Here is a 19,804-nt window from a genome sequence, read left to right as displayed (position 1 = left end):
TAGATAGATAGATAGATAGATAGATAGATAGATAGATAGATAGATAGATAGATGATAGATAGATTCAACTGAAACTACTTATGGCTTACTCCTAGTGACTTAATGGCAGGGTCATAGTCCTGCTGACTATGTGGCTTCCTCTGAGAGCACAGTGGATGAGTCAAACTCCATTTTCTCTCCTCCCTACAGGATGTACCATTGTTCTAGTAGAAAGTCTGGAGACCCCAGACTTTCCTGGTACATCCTCCCTAAAGAATCAGGGAAGAACAGCGTACAAAAACTTCCTGGTACATCCTCCCCAAAGAATCAGGGAAGAACAGCATACAACAGTTACTCTGTTCTACCTTAAAACTGTGCACTCAACTTTAAAATATGGAAAGAGGTGACATAATCAAGAAACTGGAAGCCAGAAACTCCAATGTAAGCAAGGCACAAGGACAGGCCATTCTCAAATGTCATCAGTGAAGAGGACAGGTCCCATCTTCAAAACTGAGCCAAGATTTCTGGGACTTATGGGCTCTCTTGTATAAGGTCTCAGCCAGAGACCGTGAGCCTCACAGAGGCTGTTAACTAGGTTTTTCAGTCACATTCCAAAGGAAAGAAAATAAGAAATAATGCATGTGTCTTTCTCTGATGGTGTACAGAGAATGTTCCAGAAAGATTTCTGAAGGGAATGATCAGAGACATTTCCTGGTGCATTCTGGCCAAGGAAAAGATATCTTATGAGCCCCAACTGTTGGGATGTATAGCTCTATACTTGAGATAACATTCTTCGGTACTAGAGCAATTTTGCTCATGTGACCTCAGTACCAATGTCACAAAACATGGGCCAATTATGTCTGAAGTCTTCACTTTAAGTTTCTGAAGCACAAGACATATACACGGCTTGTGCTGAGCTAGCACACCCAGTTCACAGCGCACATAGTCCAGTTCCTGGAGCCTTGGCCTGTTGCTCTTCATTCTAGTGGATGAACCAAATTCCTCTGTATGTCTGCTTTAAGTCAGCCTGATCCTTAGCCTCTTCCATAGTATAATCTTTAGGAGGACAGTTTAAATAATGTGATTGCGCCACTGTGGTCTTAATGTCTAGATAGGAAACAAGAAGGCTTTTCTGAAGCACTGATGAAATTGCACTCTTGTGTCTTCTTCTCTAGGTATAGGAGACATGATTGTTTTTCTCTTCCTAGCCATCCTCTGCTTGGAAGTCAACGGAACTGCTCCAACACGTCATCACAGTTTGGACGTTCACTGGCATGAATGGAAGATAAAGCATGGGAAAACATATGACATGGTTAGTAATGTGGATATTCCCATAGACAATTGTCCCACTGTTGTGTATTTATGGATGTGTGCACTCTAGCCATACCAAGGGTTCTGTAATCCAGCTCTGTTCGAGGCTTAACCTAAAGACATGCATCATGTGTACTATGTAACAAAAGTTTCTGTTGTTACTACCTGTGAATAATGGCTTCCAGAAGAGTACAACAATCTTTCATCATGGTTCCTCTCCATCAGTGGGTCCACTGAGTGGACTTGGGTTGAACTTGAAACAGAACGAAAGATCACAAATTGTATTTTTTTCCAGAATGAAGAAAGATTGAGGAGAGCAGTGTGGGAGAAGAATTTCAAAATGATTGATTTGCACAATTGGGAATACCTTGAGGGGAAGCATGACTTCACCATGGCAATGAATGTGTTTGGTGATTTGGTGAGTGTGACATAAATTACATTAGTTAGTATTTCTTCTCTTCAGTTCTTTATAAATACTATCAGTGATTTGTTGACTCTTTCAAAGTCTAATACAGAATTTGAGAAAATGATGACTGGGTATCAAAGGCAGAGGATCAAGAAGACGCATATATTTCAGGATCATCTGTTTCATTATGTCCCCAAATATGTGGATTGGAAAAAGCAAGGCTATGTGACTCTTGTGAATAATCAGGTATGGCGGTGTGACATTCCCAACTTTTGCCACTCACAGGAAGCTATGAAGCAAACATCTTTGCTTTTCCTAAGCGTGGAGCAGCATACAGTTCACCGTTTCATGAAAGTTTTCGGATGTATGAATCATCCACATATATCTGTGATTAGATACATGAATGAATGGCAGCTTTTTCTTTATGCCTTAGGGTCATTGTACCTCTATTTGGGCTTTTAGTGCAGCTGGGTCCCTAGAAGGACAAATGTTCAGGAAAACAGGGAGACTGGTCCCTTTGAGTGAGCAGAACCTACTGGACTGCATGGGTTTCAGTGTTACCCATGCTGCAGTGGTGGCTTCAAGCAGAATGCCTTCCAGTATGTGAAGGACAATGGCAGCCTGGCAGCTGAAGAATCCTATCCATACAGAAGGCAAGTAAATAGAATTCCTGGGCTGCTGCCATGTCAACTCAAGTTGCAGAAGGCAAAACACGTTCAGCGACAACCTGCTTTCCTCAAATCTGTACTGTTATTGATTTAGTTTTTACTCTTAGAGAGCTACATGCATGCTTATAATGTGTTTTGATCAAATCTACACCATTCCTTTGCCTCCAGTTCCTCCAGTTGGAAATTTTCTTTCCAAACTGTTTTTTGTGTTTGTTTTACTAAACCCACTAAGCTCACATAATACCATGTGTGTATACGTGAGTATAAGACCATTACTAGATCGTAAGCAAACATCAGGGGCACATCCTTAAAGAAAACTTACTCTTCTACTATTGCAGTTATCAATTACCAGCATTTTTACTGCTGGGGTGGGACTTCATGATCCTCCCTACTTCATCTGAGTGGACCTTGTGAAGAGCTTGTGTTTATTCTGTGATTAAACATAGTAACTCTGTGATTTCATGTGTGCAATGTCCCTGTCATGTCTCAACACATACTTTTTCATTTTAGATGTTCACCATATCTTTTACAATCCTTAGAAACCCCCACACCTTATGCAATATCTAAGCCTAAGCTAGCCTCCGATTATCAGGGCACCTGATGTACTTATCTTTCTGATTCACTCAGAATTATTTCCAATTCCACTCACTAACTATGAACTTCATAATTTCATTTTTTTATAGCTGAATATATTCCATTGTATATATGTAGCAAGTCTTGATTATCCATATACCAGTTGATGGACATCTAGGCTGTTTCTCTTTTCTGGCTATTATGGATGAAGTAACAATGAACATGGATGAGCAAGTGAGTACTTCAGGGCTAGGACATAGACCCCCATGGTTACATGCCCAGAAGTGCTGTGGCTGAATTGTAAGCTAGTTCCCTCTCTGGCTTTTTGAGGAAACTGCACTGATTTCCATGCTAGCTCTATCAACTAGCTCTCCCACCAACAGTGAATAAGTACTCCCCTTTACCCTCATTTATGCCAGCCTGTTTCAGTCATTTACTTTATTATCTTAGCTATTCTGGTCAGAGTAGAAGAAATTTCAAAGCAATTTTTATTTTGTATTTACTTGATTACTAACTATGTTGAACATTTTACACAGTATTTCCTGGCTATTTTATTCCTTCTTTTGGGAACTCTGATTAGTTCTAATCACCCCCAAACTTAATTGGGTATTTGTTTTCATGGGTGTTTGGGTTTTTTTTTTTTAATCTTTGTGTGTTCTGGATAGTAATCATCTGTCAGATGTATAACTGTTTTTTGTTTGTTTGTTTTAAATCCTATTCTGCATGCTGGCTCTTTATTTGAATGGTGGCTTCCTTTGCTGTACTTAAAGGATTTGAACAAAGAATCTTGGCACAGGGGTCTTTTCTGAGACTGATACTCCAAACAAGGACCATGCATGAAAATAACTTAGAACCCCTGCACAGAAGTAGTCCATAGCAGTTCAGTGTCCAAGAGGGTTCCCCAATGATAGGAACAGGGACCGTCTCTGACATGAACTCATGGGCTAGCTCTTTGATCACCTCCACCTGAGGGAGAAGCAGCCTTACCAGGCCACAGAGGAAAACAAAGAAGCCAGTCCTGATAAGACCTGATAGACTAGGGTGAGATGGAAGGTGAGGAGGACCGAACTGGGGGAAGAGCATAGGAGAAGAAGAGGGAGGGAGGGTGGAATTGGGAGGGGAAGGGTGAGGGGGACTAAAGCTGGGAAACAAAGTGAATAAACTGTAATTAATAAAATTAAAAGAAAAAAGGGTTTATTTTCCTGAGTTCCTCTATGTGTCCATTATTGATCTTCTTATAAAGACTAGAACACATTTATTCATTGAATTTCCATGTAAAACCCTTTTTAAAAACATCTGTTTAAGATAAAATCTACTTATATAGAGTTTTAAAATTTTTAAAAATATACGTGTGATGTTATTAAAAATACACAGATCACAAGCACAGAAGGAAACTTTACTATGATATGAAAACCTGGAAGTCATTATCAATTTCCAAGGCGCAAGGCAAGGGATGAGTTTTGTTGTGGGCTCACTGGAAACATAATTATACATTTGCCTAGATTAGTTTTGGCTCTCCTCTGATAGCTGTACTGTTTTATTTTTCATGTACATTTATTGAAAACATCCACTCATTCTACTTTATAAGGATAGTAATCAATAATTCTGTGAATTTGGCAAGATTTGTCACCAATTTCTAAAATACTTTTTTTGTTTGGTTTGGTTCTGAGGCAGCCATCTTACTATGCAGCCTTGGCTGGCAATGACCTTCCTGAGAAGAGGAGGCTGGCTGTGAACTCAGAGCTCTCTGCCTGCCTTTTGTTTCCGACAGCATAATCTGGGAAAGAAACACATCCTATGTCTAGGAGCTCTGACCTTTGGCACACTAACAACAAAGGAAATGATCCGTTAACAGCCATTTCCAGCTCAAGTGTCTGGGAATGTGTTATTTCTTAAGAAGTATGAGTGGTTTTTCTACTGTTGCTTCCTTGTCTTTGTTCCCCCCTGGTGGACATATTAATAAAACCTTTTACTCCCTGGAAACAATTTCATGATTGTATACTATCTTTCCATGTAGTTGCCCCTAATACAAACTCAGCACAAGGTTCTTACATGTTTTTGGGCCCCAGTGGCCCTTGCTGGTAATTCACATTGCAGACTCTGAGTTTTATTCCATGGACTGAGCTTCCCTATCTGTGGCAGCCTTTGCTTTCCAAGAGCTAGGATTCAAGGCAAGCATAACCATGCCAGGCTCATAAAATGTTTTTGCAAATATTCAGGATAGCCTTTCCCTCTCAAAAAGAAATGGCTCCCAGAACATCTATCTCACATGTGTTTTCCTCTCTGTACCCCAAAGGAAAGATCAACTGGATTTGTATCACATAACTAATTTCTTCTGGGTCATGAATAATTCATGGACTGTGATATTAATAATTCCTTGCTAATAGAGAATGGATCTCCTACACTTTTTCTAAATTGTTGGTCTTCATGTCCTGTGCTACTGGGGCCCTGTCCATAAAGCTCTTCCCTGTGTCTAACTTGAAGTGTGTTCCTTACTTTCTCCCTAACAAATTTGGGCTATCAGATCTAATGTTGAGGTCCTTGATCCATTTGGAGATGAGTTTTGTGCAGAGCAAAAGATAAGAATCTCATCTAATTCTTTTATGTTTGACCAGTCTGACCATAACTATTTGTTGAAGATTCTTTCTTTTTTTTTTTTTTTCCAACTGGTACTGTTGGCTTCGCTGGGTAGGAAAGTGGGCTAATATGTGCCTCAGTTGGATGTGTCATTTTGATGCCACTACTGCATTATTCTCATGACTGTATCTCTACGGTAGATTTACAATCAGGGATGATGATAACGCCAACTGTGTTTTTATGTCTTATAATTGTTGTGGCTGTCCTGTTTTGTTTTTTGTCTATTTTTTTTTTTTTGGTGTGGGGGTTGTGCTTCCATAGGAATTTTAACTTTTTTCATCTCTATGTAGAATTGTGTTGGCATTTTGATGGAGATTGCATGCAGTCTGTAGATGGCTTTTGGCAGAATGGCCACTTTCACAATGTTAACCCTACCTATTTCTGAGCATGGGAACAGGTTGTGTCTGTTCATCTTCTGGTATCTTCTTCAGTCTCTTGAAGTTTTCATGATACAAATCTTCACTCACTAGGTTAGATTTATTCCAAAACATTTTGAAATTATTATAAACATATTGTTTCCCTCATTTCCTTCTAAGTTTATTTATTAGGATATAGTTGGGGTACTGATATTTGTATCCTGATTGATAAATTGCTAAATGTGTTAATCAGCTATAGGTATTTTCTGGTAGAGTCTTCACAGTCTTTTGCATATAGAATCACCACATCTGTAAATAAGGATATTTTGCAGGTTACCTCTTCCTTGTAAATTTGTTTTCTCTTCATTTCTTTCTCTTATCTTACTGTTCTAGCTGAAATGAAATAAGAAGTTGGTTCCTGGAAAATACTGACAGTGTTTTTGGTGGTGTTTGTGTTTTGGTTTTATGGATTTGTGGGTATTTTTTTTCTTTGCTGTTAAGGTATTGAAGTATACAGGTTATTTGGTCAATTTAGAAAGCAACAATCTGGGCCTAAAATGCAGGAAGTCCTCACTAGATGAGACAGGGGATTGACATCAGAAACAGTTAGGAATGAGAAGGGATATGTGCTGCCTTATCCATTACAAAAATATGTAAATGTGTTTGCTTAAAAATAGAGAACAAAAACTCAAGTGACAAAACATGCTGGAAAGGATGTGGAGAAAGAGGAATCCTCCTCCACTGTTGGTGGAAATATAAACTTGTACAAGCACTTAGATAATCACTCCGGCGCTTTTTCAGACAATTAGGAGTAGCACTTCCTCAAGATCCAGCTATACCATTTCTAGGCATATATGCAAAAGACGCTCATGTATACAGCAAGGACATCTGCTCAACCATGTTTGTAGCACCTTTATTTGTAATAACCAGAATCTGGAAACAGCCCAGATGCCCCTCAACTAAAGAATGGATGCAAAAATTGTGGTACATCTACACAACGGAATATCACCCAGCAATGAAAAACAAGGAAATCATGAAATTTGCAGGTAAATGGTGGGAACTGAAAAGGATCATTCTGAGTGAGCTATCACAGAAGCAGAAAGACACAGACAGGGTATATACTCACTCAAATAGACATATAATATAGGATAAACCTACTAAAATCTGTACACCTGAAGAAACTAATCAAGAGGGAGGATTCTGGCTAAAATGCTCAATCCTCATCCCAAAAGGCAAAGAGGATGAACATCAGAAGAAGAAGAAAACAGGAAACAACCTAGGAACCTGCCACAGAGGGCCTCTGAAAGGCTCTGCCCTGCAGACTATCAAAGCAGATGCTGAGACTTATGGCCAACTGTTGGGCAGAGTGCATGGAATCTTACGAAAGAAGTGGGAAATATTAAGATCTAGAGAGGACAGGAGTTCCACAAGGAGAGCAACAGAATCAAAAAATTTGAACACAGGGGTCTTTCCAGAGACTCATACTCCAACCAAGTACCATTCATAGAGATAACCTAGAACCCTTGCACAGATGTAGCCCATGGCAGTTCAGCGTCCAAGTGGGTTACATAGTAATGGGAAGAGGGACTGCCTCTGACATAATTTGATTGGTCTGCTCTTTGATCACCTCCCCCTGAGGGGGGAGCAGCCTTACCAGGCCACAGAAGATGACAATGCAGCCATTCCTGATGAGATCTGATAGACTAGGATCAGAAGGAAGGAGAGAAAGACCTCCCCTATCAGTGGACTTGAGGAGGGACATTCGTGGAGAAGGGGGAGGAAAGGTGGGATTAGGAGGGGCATAGGGAGGGGCTTATGGGGGGATACAAAGTGAATAAAGTACAGTTAATAAAAATTAAAATAAAAAAAGAAAGTCAAACAGCACTACAGTTAAAGTAAGCTGTGGGTATTGGAAAAATATCTTCACCAACCCTACATCAGATAAAGGGCTAATATCCAAAATGTACAAAATCTTTAAAAAATTAAACACCAACAAATAAAACAATCCAGTTAAATAATAGGATACAGAGCTAAACTGAGAATTCACAACAGAGGAATCTCGACTGACTAAGAAGCATTTAAAGAAATGTTAACTGTCCTTAGTCATCAGAAAAATGCAAATCAAAACAACTCTGAGATTCCATCTTATAACTTTCAGAATGGCTCAGATCAAAACTCAACTGAAAACACATGCTGGTGAGGATGTGGAGAAAGGGAAACACTCCTCCATTGCTGGTGGGAATGCAAACTTGTACAACCTCTCTGGAAATCAATCTAGCACTTTCTCAGAAGATTGAGAATAGTTCTACCTCAAGACCCTATAACACTCCTAGGCATATACGCAAAAGATGCTCCACCATATAACAAGGACATTTGCTCAACTATATTCATAGTGTCTTTATTCATAATATCTAGAAGCTGGAAACACAATGTAGATGTTCCTCAATCAAAGAATGTATAAAGAAATCGTGGTACATTTACACAATGGAATACTACTCAGCTCTTAAAAACAAAACAGAAACAACAACAACAAAAACCCAAAACTCGTGAAATTTGCAGGCAAATGAATGGAACTAGAAACGATCACCCTGAGTGAAGTAACCCAGACCCAGAAAGCCTCACATGACAGGAACCTAACATGACTGTAGTCTGGAAGGCTCCATCCAGCGTAGATCAGATTCTGGGACTTGCAGCCATTCAAGGGGCTGGGTTCCAGGGATCTTGTGGAAGTGTGGGAAGAAAGATAGAAGGAACTGGAGGGGACAGGAATCCCACAAGAAAACTAACAGATATATCTAATCCAGTCCCATGGTGGCTTACAGAGACTGAGACATCAAATAAGGAGCATGCATGGTCTGGAACTAGGTGCCCTGCACATATGGGACAATGGGCAGATTGGTCTTCACGTGGTTCTCCTGGTGAATGGAGAAGTGGGGAGTGGTGGGATGGGGCTATTTCTAACATGGACTCTATTGCCTGCTTTTGGATCACTTCCTCCTGGAGGACTGCCTGGCCTGGCCTCAGTGGATGAGGATATGCTCAGTCCAGATGTGACTTGATTGCTGGAAAGAATTGATACAGGGGAGGGAGGCTCCCCTTTTCTGGGGAGGAAGGAAGAAGTGAAGGAATGAGGAGGGGGGAAATGAGTGACTGAGAGGAGAGAAGGGAGGGGGCTGCTTTGGGGACATAAAGTAAATAAACTTAAATTTTAAAAACCTGAAAAAAGTAAGCTGAATGAGAAATACATAAAAACAAAAATCACAGAACTAATAGCAGTGAAAACAAGCCTACAAGTGTCACAAATGACAGAATGACTCACAAACATTCATCTTGGATCTTACAATGGCTATTATAAAACACAGAAGAAAGGACCTGATCATCCAATATAAAATCTAAGGAGAAGGGTGTCCAGGGTCATTGGGGCACCACACTAATGGCTTAGAAGCACTTTTACCGATCATACAAACAAACTCTCTAAAGTGTTTTTCTCATGTCTGTGTCTTTCATTCAGGTCTTTAAGGATTTGGGGGATTGGCACACTCCAGGAAAGATTACATAAAACATACATTGTATGTTTATAAAGAAGCAATACATGTATCTTACATAAATCATTATACAATTGTTTGCCATAACCGACGTTAGGGGAGCTTTGGAGTGAAAGAGACATCATTTTTTTTTTCTGTTTTCATCACCCTGCTTCTAGGTTGTTCCTTACTGCTTTATATCCTCTTTACTTACTTCTTTCCTGAGATAGAGACAGGCTAAAAATAAAGCATAATGGGCGCAGCCTCTTCTATGGCTGCTTGAAGCACATGACAGTGACAAGCCATTCAAGTTCTCCACAGAATTCAAACACTGACCCCCGCCCTCCCAGTGAGCACGCATCTTCTGTGTTTAGTGTGGGTCCATTCTGTGTTTGGAGAGCAATATGGGGTTTCCCTAGGGACTCTACACTCAAATAAATCCTGTCTTTCCACTCTAATTCTGCTTCTTCTTTCCTCTTCTCCTCATTTTGAATGTGTGTGCAACAATCCAACACATAGTGTGGACAGTCCAAGAGACAACTGACAAGTACAGAATTCACGTTTTAACAATCTGTGCTCATGGATACTATAATGTCTTTGCATTTTTTTTATAATGTCTTTGCATTTTTATACTGGAAACCTGAAATCAAAGAGTCTTGAAGCAGCTTGTCTATGCACTCAGAAATATCTCATCTGTTTTTCAATCAAAGGATGAAGCTGTGACTTTCCCTTTCTAGAGTTACTATGGGAAGCAAATGGACTAAATCTCAGCTATATATAGTAAGTTCTGGGAGCACGTGTTCTCAGCACAGAAAAGTTTAATATCATATTTTTAAAACAATCAGCATTCTGATTAATATAATAATAAATAATACATTAAATTTTAGTGATAATATTTTTAGATTAGGACAAATATTTAAATATAAGTAATAAATTACATCAGAGTTTGGATACAAAGTCTTATAAAGCTTGAAAAGATGGATATCCGCTGGCTACATGTTAGAGTGTGCTTGAGACTATCTCTTCTACAATAGTCACTTTCATGGCAAGAAATGAAATTATGATAATATTTACCCCTGAAAATATCACATTTGCAATGATATTTGTTGTAGCATTAGTTGGAAATAAAAAGGAGAAATAATAGAGTATCCATCATAAGAAAAAAAAAGAGCTTGTTACATAGATAGAATTTTTGTCAACAATGAAATGGTATAAATTTATTGAAGAAGAAGACATCCATAGGAGAGTATTGAATCTGAAATAGAAGCATTTACATGAACTGGTACCACCTAAAGTCATAGATCTTTGCCTCTACCTTTGTGGTGGAACTACATAATCCTATTCTCCTCTAAGAAACATCCACCCTTAGTCTAAATATCACACCCAAGAACACTGTGTAAGGATCTTTTTTAGCTTTTGGTAAATAACCTTTATTTTATAATGGCTTTGTTAATTCCTTGAGAATTTTTTACTTTATATTTTTTCCTTTCCCCATATGCTCTGAGATCCACCTTAGTTCATACCATTTTATGTTCTCATTTTTTAAATCCTAACCATTCCAGTCATTTCTTTGTATATAGTCTTATGTATGTGGCCATCCACTCAAGGGGATTAGCCTGACCAAGAGGCAGATCTTTTCCATTCAGAAAAACTAAGTCTTGGAAATCTTCTCTTGGAAGGTACAATTCATCTAGGGGTGCATCTTCATGCCGTTTCCCTTCTTTATGCTAGGAATTTGTCCTGTGTTTATGCACATCTTCTACATGCTATGATATTGACTATGCATTCATTTGGGCAACTTGCCTATTGTGTGTGTAAAACATTGTTTACTTGTAGTAATCACCTCTGGGTCTTACACTGTTTCCACCCTCTCATCCTCAATTGTCCCTGAGCCTTTGGAAAAGAGGGGTGTGATATAAATGTCCCATTTAGAGCTTAGAATTCTCCAGACATTTATTTTCTGTACCTTTAACAGCTGTGTGTCTTTGTGCTAATGGCCATCTACTGCAAAAATAAAGTTCTCTTATAAGAGAGAGTGTACTAATCTATGGGTCTAACAAGGATTTGTTAGTAATTGCTTTAATGCAAAGTCTCATTATCAGAAATGTTGTAAGTGCTCCTTTAGGACCTCGGACTTAGCTTACACAGATTCTTGTCTCTGATATCTGTGTCAGGTCTTGTGAAGTGGTCTTTAGTAAGAAAGCAGTTAATTACTCCCATTATGCCTGTGCCACTTTCTCTAGTGGGCATATCTTGCCACATAGGTCATTATTGTAACTGGAAGAATTCATAGTCAGATAAGATTGATATTTACTTTTCACATTCAATAGCATTCATAGCAACTTGTAGCACTATGAAAGCTAGACAGAAGTGATAAAGGTTCCAGGTCACTCACTACCAGCTTAATTTCTCCATGTTCTTTGACTCAGTAGATAATAAGTCCCATCAATAAGGCCTTTCACCAAGTCCTGGAGGGTATTCAAAAGCAATGGCAATAGCCTGTGATATTTTGATTATATGGAATCTCACTGGGCAACAATTCCATCAGAGACAATTCGTTTCTGATATAAGAATTTCTATAAAAAAAATAAAAAATAAATAAATAAAAAGAATTTTTATTTGTCTCTTTTGTCTACCTAGGTCATTGTTGCTCTGTTGTAGGATAACTCTATGTTCTTTTTATATACATATATTTGTATTTCATAAAGCTTCTGTAGTACAAGATTTTCATATGACTTTTTTATGAAGTCTTTGGTATTAGTTAGCACTCTCTTCATTCATAAAAGTACCCTCAGGGACACTGTGTAAGAAACTTGTAGTTCAATTGCTATTATGTAACTCACTGAGCTTGAAATAAAATCAGTGTTGGTTGAACTTCCAACCTAAGCTGGTGGTCATGGCTGCTATAAACTTGAGGAGGGGACTGCTGAATCGTGTAAGTTTCAGGAGCTTCCTGATCCTTTCAACTTGTGCTTACTTCTGAGTACTGCAAGAGCCCCCATAAGTCATCACACATGCTGGAGTGGGAATCTTGGTAATATAATGTACCTTTGATTCACCCATGATCCTATAAATAACTCCTCATACATGTTTTCTTAAATTTTTCTCAGTAAACTCACTAGTTCACTAAGTTAAACTTGGGGGTAATTATTTTGGGTGCTGATCAAACAGAACATACATTTATTCATACTCCTCAGAACATCAGTCTAGCAAAGCATAGATACAGAAGCTAAATTTTAAGGCCTTCACCTCATATAACCCTCACTTAATCTTCATCAATTGTTTGAAGAACTTACCTCTGGACTCACAAGACTACTGGAAGTAATGGGTCATGATTCCTGAAGACATGCTCATACTCCCAGGCTTGACAATAACAGTATCTGCATTTGATGACATTTCCTGCTCACCTGGAAAAAAAAAAGATGAGTGACTCTGAAATGGAAAGTCATTTCATGATTCTCATTAAAAATGTGACAGAAAATTTTATGAGGGAGCTTCAAGGTAGCTATAGAGTCTTTACTGGTGGTACTAGAAGTGAACAAGAGAGCACTCATAGCCACATGAGTAGAGGATATTTCAAAGCTGCAGCATAGAGCTCAGAATGCTTGAAATTGTTAAGATAAGCATCAATACTTTAAGGGGCATTTGAGCTAGGCAGATGAACAAGATCTTGATTCATACAGGTTACTAGAGAAGAGTTTACCTTGGATATAAGAGGAAGAGGATTCTGATCAGATATGGATTCTAATCAGAGAGCAAGGATGGAGTTTGTGCTGAACTGATTCATCAGGTTTGTTGACTGAAATAGAATGACACTAGGAAGTTCACACACTCTTATCAGAGGACTCAATGTTGAATGTACAATTGGAAAAATCATTATTCAAAATAGGTTTTATAAGTATCTGGTCCAGTGGCTTACAACAATAATGCTATACAAGTATACAAGTATAATGCTATACTCCCTCTGACTTGTTTCCTCCAATGCTTCTCTTCAATTTGAAAGTTTCTTGGTGTAATTTTAGGTTTTGCATACATCGGGTGTAGTGTATGAGAGACAAGTATCATTCCTCAACAGTCATATAAAAGGCAACAAATATCCATAAAAAAATAAACAAATAAGAAAAATATGGTTCTGCCATGCTGTGGAATACTATGTAACCCTAGAGAGAAGGGAAAGCTGACATATGCTTTGAGGCCTAATTTATCATATATTGATCCCACTTTTCACACTGTAAAGGCAACATGTTTGTGGTAGGACACAAATAACGCATAGGAAGACAAATTTACACACATGGAGAGCAAAATGGCAGATGCTGGGTTTGAGAGAAAGTGGAGGATTACAGATTAATGAATACAGTTTCCTTCAGATATCTGATGGTGGTATTTGCATGACAGCGTAGATGTCACTAATGCCATTGATCTGAGTATTTAAATTATCAAAATGGAAACTTTTATGATATATATATAGCATTATATATATATATATATATATATATATATATATATATATATTGCCATAATAAAAAGAGTGAAGGTTCAATTGTTCTTCTGTATGGGTGACCGTTTTAACCTCAGCAGAAATTAGTGAATAAATAAGAATGTACAATGATTCCAAATTTCTCAAACAAGCCAAAGTATGGTTTAAATACTATTATCAAAATTACATGAAAAATTCCTTGAAATATTTCTATATTGAATATGTATTTTTATAATTAGGAGAATTGTAATATTTAATATGTTTCTGGGTTGAGTTCCTTACTTCTTGAACTATGGGAGCTAAAATGTAAATATTAAAAATTCATATCCATTACTGTTTTCATCTATCTAAACCTCTTCAACTTTCTTTATCTTAACTTCTGGCATTATTGTTCATGAAGGTAAGTTTCTAGAATTAAAGCTCAGGATAAAGGGTAAGAAAAACAGTTTTTAAAAGGCAGAAAGGAACAGTCAGTGTTCTTAACCTGTGAGCCATCTCTTCAACACCCTCAACTGAGAAACAGATACAGAAAATGTGGAACATATACACAATAGAATACTATTCAGCAATAAAAAAAAAAAAAAACAAGGAAATCATGAAATTTGCAGGTAAATGGTGGGAACTGGAAAAGATCATCCTGAGTGAGCTATCCCAGAAGCAGAAAGACACACACAGTATATACTCACTCATATAGACATATAATATAGGATAAACCTACTAAAATCTGTACACTTAAAGAAACTAATTAAGAGGGAGGACTTTGGCTAAAATGTTCAATCCCCATTCAGGAAGGCAAAGAGGATGGACATCAGAAGAAGGAGAAAACAGGAAACAAGTTAGGAGCCTGCCACAGAGGGCCTCTGAAAGGCCTTTCCCTGCAGACTATCAAAGCAGATGCTAAGACGTATGGCCAACTGTTGGGCAGAATGCAGGGAATCTTATGAAAGAAGTGGGAAATAGTATGATCTGGAGAGGACAGAAGTTCCACAAGGAGAGCAACAGAATAAAAAAAAAAAAACTGAGCACAGGGATCTTCCCTGAGACTGATACTCCAACCAAGTATCATTCATGGAAATAACCTAGAACCCCTGCACAGATGTAGCCCATGGCAGTTCAGTCTCCAAGTGGGTCCCATAATAATAGGAACAGGGATTGTCTCTGACATGAACTGATTGGCCTGCTCTTTAATTACCTCCCCCTGAGAAGGGAGCAGCCTTACAAGGACACAGAGGAAGACAATGCAGCCACTCCTGATGAGATCTGGCAGGCTAGGATCAGAAGGAAGGAAAAGAAGACCTCCCTTATCAGTGGACTTGGGGAGGGGCATTCGTGGAGAAGGGCAAGGAAGGGAGGGTTTGGGAGGGAAGGAGAGAGAAAACTATAGGAGGGAGACAAAGTGAATAAAGTGTAATTAATAAAAACTAAATTTTAAAAAGGCAGAAAGGAAAATGGAAGCCATTTTCCAAAGGTCTCAGTCGCTTTTCTTACCTATTAATCAAGCTTTTTAGAAATAGCTCATATATCACAACTTAGTTTCTAAAGACAAGAGAGGAGAAAGACAGCAAAGGGACATTCCAAGTGCCAGGCAGTATCAGGAGACCTGGTGCCTCTGTTTTTTTGTTTTGTTTTGTTTTTTGTTTTTGGGGTTTTTTGTTTTGTTTTGTTTTGTTTGTTTTTGTTTTTTTTTCCGTTAGACCTTCACCTTCACCTTGTCATTGCTGATTAAAGATGGTCATCTGTTAAAACTTATGACACCTGAGTCCTACCCAACACTGAAGCCATTGTGCTCTAGCATACATACATACAGGGTCTAACCTTAGCTTAAATCAGAAACACTGAAGTAGAGTACACTGACTCAGCCCACTCCAAGACATTTTAAACAAAACTATTTTCTCTAAAGTAAAATCAGAATTGGGCTGAAATTAAACTCCCTGTGCTCTGTCCAAAGTTTGGCCCTGAGTCTCAGCACCTGCTTCAATCCCCTATTGGGTGAATCCTTTCAGAGGACCCTCTATAGTGGATTCCCATCCTGTTTCCTCTCTTCCACCACTTCTGGTGTCTATCCTGTTTGCCATTCTGAATGAGATTTAAGCATCCTCCCTGGGGTACTCCTTAGTGTTTAACTTCTTTAAGTCTGTCGATGGCTGTCCTATATTATATGGCCAATATCAGCTTATTAGTGAATGTATACCATGCCTGTCTTTCTGTTTCTGGGTTACCTCACTCAGAATGATCTCTTCTAGTTCCATCCATTTGCCTACAAATTAATTATTTCAGAGAAACACTTAAAGAAGTGCTCAGCATCCTTAGTCATAAGAGAAATGCAAATCAAAACAACTCTGAGATTCCATCTTACACTTATCAGAATGGGTAAGATCAAAAACACAAATGACAACACATGCTGGAGAGAATGTGGAGAAAGGGGAATCATCCTCCATTGCTGGTGGGAATGTAACCTTGTACAACCACTTTAGAAATCAATTTGGCACTTTCTCAGAGCATTAGGAATAGTACTACCTCAAGATCGAGCTATACCACTCCTAGGCATCTACCCAAAAGATGTCCCACCATTCAATAAAGACATTTGCTCAACTATGTTCATAGCAGCTTTATTTATAATAGCCAGAAGCTGAAAACAACTTAGATGTCCCTCAATGAAGGAATGGATACAGAAAGTATGATATATTTACACAATGGAATACTACTCAGTAATTAAAAACAAGGAAATCAGGAAATTTGCAGGCAAATGGTGGGAACTGGAAAAGATCATTTGGAGTGAAGTAATCCAGAAGCAGAAAGATAAAAATGATATACTCACTTATAAGTGGGTATTAGCCATATAATATAGGATAAATATACTAAAATCTATAGTTCTAAAGCAGCCAAACAACAGGGAGGACCCTAGGGAAAATGATTAATCCTCATTTAGAAGGGCAAATAGGACAGACATATGAAGTAGGAGAAGACAAGAAACAGGACAGGAACTTTCCACAGGAGACCTCTGAAAGACTCTACCCACCAGGATATTGAAGGAGATACTGAGACTCATCACCAAATTTTGGGCAGAGTGCCAGAATCCTTAAGAAAGAAGAGGGAGACAGAAAGAACTGTAGGGGACAGGAACTCCACAAGGAGAACAAAAGACCCAAAACACCTGGACCGGGGGCGGGGGGGGACGGTGACGGGAGTTGCAGAGACCAATACTCCAACCAAGGACCATGCATGGAGAGAACCTAGATCTCTGTTCAAAGGAAGCCCATTGGCTGCTCAGTTTCCATGTGGGTTCCCTGTTAAGGGGTACAAGGGCTGTCTCTGACATGAACTAAGTGGCAGATCACCTCCCCTTGTGGGGGGCAGCCTTGCCAGGCCACAGAAGAAGAAGATGCAGCCAACCCTGATGAGACCTGATAAGCTAAAGACAGCTAGAAGGGGAGAAGGTCCTCCCCTATCAGGGGACCAGGGAGGGGCATAGGGGAAGAAGAGGGAGGGGGAATGGGAGGAGATGAGGGAAGAGGCTGCAGAGGGGATACAAAGTGAATAAATTGTAATAAATAAAATTACATTTAAAAATAATTAAATAAAAACAGAAAGCATTGCTGGACTCTGTGCTGCACTCCACAAAATAACACTCCACCACCTTCTAGATCTGCACCCTTGGTTCGTGTTGGAGAACCCAAACTCCAGACCTTTGATGTACTGAAAAATGCTTTCCCAGGAGAAGTCTTCTGTGAAATACATACCCACCTTCCACCAAGTGAGAAGCGACTTCAGAAGCTCTCCACTAGGCAACTGAGGCATGTGCAGTATTGTCAAGATTCTCTAGGGGTCTCAGAGAGAAGGGAGGAGGGAAACTTCATGCAAGATGATGCTGGGCTTCCTTACAAGTGAGAAAGATCACTTGTTGCTTTTCCTTGTCTATGGAGATGATGGTGTCCTCAGACAGTCTCTCAGAAATTATCCTTCTAGTTTATATTCCCCAAACCATAGATTAAATGGCCCCTGTCAACAAGACCACAAAGTCATGGTGTGAATGAAGATGGATGCATTAGGAAGATGATAGGAAATTCCAGACACAGTGGCAGGAGAGAATGGCATGTGTCTTCTCTCCCCTTTCTTTGTCCTGGGAATTCTTCCCCACCTACTGTCTATGGAAAGATGAGAATACATGTTTGTTTTTATTACTAACAAGAATCAACATCATGGAGCCTGAGCTGGCTTCTTGGATCAGTTTTTATTCCAGAACTACCTCCTGAGTAGTGGAGTCACTGAGAAAATGCTCCAAGCACCTTTATCCTCAACAGCAGTAATCTGTGAACCCAGTGAGACTTGTCTGAGGAATCCAGCATTTATGTTCACTTCCCTTAACTGCCCCTGCATTTTGTAACGTACCTATTGTTGTACCCTCCTTATTTCCCTGAAACAAAGTCTACAGATAAGACCATACCAGCCATTAATAAGACACCTTGACTGGAATGCTACAAACTTTGGGCAGGAAGATATTTACGCTAAAATATTATGTTCCACTCTGCAAACGCTGGGGCATGAACAATGAGGTTAGTGGTACAGGCAGGTACTCCCATGAAGTCACTGAATGTAGTTCCTGAGGAGACTACTGAGGATCTGGTATGGTAGTATGTGCTTCAGAAATGAAGGGATAGAGGAAGTCTGAAAGATACTTCCTCCATAAGGATCTCATCGTTCATGGTCTTCCATGAAATAAAAGTCTGCATGCTATAGAAACATTTTTTTTTTCTGTCGAAGCCTTGGTTTTCAAACGGGAAGGCTGAGAACTTTGCTTCAGATCCAAAATAGAAGGTTACACAGCTTCAGACTAAGTTGATGATTTCACGTTTCCCAGAAAGCACACCTGCAGTCTTTTGGAGGTGAACTTGTAACCACGTGATCCAGGACCAGTCACCCGCCCTCATGCCTCAGCCAGAAAGTCCCTTCTGTTCACCAGCATTGCCTACTGGCAGTGGGCTCAAACTGCCCCGTCAGTCAGCTGCAGCCAGTAAGAAGTGGTGTGAGTTTAATTCTCCTCAGTCAGTCATTTAAAGGAGAGTACAGGACATCTCAGTACCTCCTAAGACAGACAGTCATCAAAGGAGACTCAGGCACATCTCAGTGCCTGCTCAGACAGACAGACATCCAAAGAAGACTCAGGTTCATCTCAGTACCAGGAACCCCTCATCCATCCAAACCTTTGTGAAGGTCTCATCAGTCTCTATCTCATGGTAATCCTGGAGGAGTCCAGACTTGGCTCCATCATCTTTCACTGGAATTAGAAATTCTGCCAGCCCGGCAGGAATCTGCTGGCAGACATGCACCCTTTTGAGCCAATGAGGTCAGTGCTCTAACCTCAGTCTCACAATAGACCCTGAGGAACCCAATCTCAGCTGTGGGCATTTCTTCGAGACATGTGTGTTTGAGCCACAGTGAAGAACATCACTGGTTCCCTGTCCAGTACACCCACATACTTCAGTACCTCCTTAGGTTTTCCCTAGGTCCATCTGACCAAACAGCTACAGCAAAACTTGTGGTAAATCTGTGCGTAGAGTGCCCCCTAGTGCCAAGTGGCTACAGTGACCACAGCTTAGTTTAGAATGTCTGGAAATCCAGTTGAAGAAACTGAGTTCATAACACATATTAATTAGTTAATTATTTAAATTCCTTCACCAGACTATGAAGTCTAGAAGAAGCACCTAACTGTTAATCGCAGAGACACTGATGCATTGTTCAGACACCAAGAACATTCATTCACCAAGAACTATGGGATCATCAAACAGACTGGTAAGATGCCAAAGTCATGTGTGACTTGCCAAACTATGAATTAATAGAACATGTCTTAAAGAAAACACCAAGGCAATACAAAA

General features: G+C 39.4%; 2 protein-coding genes across 2 annotated transcripts in view; both read left to right on the top strand.

The window, feature by feature from the left end:
- LOC129692786 (protein CTLA-2-beta-like) overlaps positions 1-1,160 on the top strand; it is a 37,280-nt gene extending 36,120 nt beyond the window's left edge. Inside the window, exon 4 of the mRNA XM_055629270.1 lies at positions 1,155-1,160. Within this exon, the coding sequence (XP_055485245.1) occupies positions 1,155-1,160 (6 nt within the window). The remainder of the gene's footprint in view (positions 1-1,154) is intronic.
- A 5-nt stretch (positions 1,161-1,165) lies between these two features.
- The window catches only part of LOC129692785 (testin-2-like), a 31,014-nt gene continuing 12,375 nt past the window's right edge, over positions 1,166-19,804 (top strand). The window contains 5 exon segments of the mRNA XM_055629269.1: positions 1,166-1,291; positions 1,586-1,708; positions 1,796-1,942; positions 2,130-2,259; positions 2,262-2,349. Coding sequence (XP_055485244.1) covers positions 1,166-1,291; positions 1,586-1,708; positions 1,796-1,942; positions 2,130-2,259; positions 2,262-2,349 — 614 coding nt within the window.

This window comes from Psammomys obesus, unplaced genomic scaffold (genome assembly GCF_907164565.1).
Source record: "Psammomys obesus unplaced genomic scaffold, mPsaObe1.curated_primary_1811, whole genome shotgun sequence".
In the NCBI taxonomy this organism is placed as follows: Eukaryota; Metazoa; Chordata; class Mammalia; order Rodentia; family Muridae; genus Psammomys; species Psammomys obesus.
The sequence above is the reverse complement of the archived record's forward strand: the minus strand, read 5'-3'. Positions and strand labels throughout refer to the sequence as shown.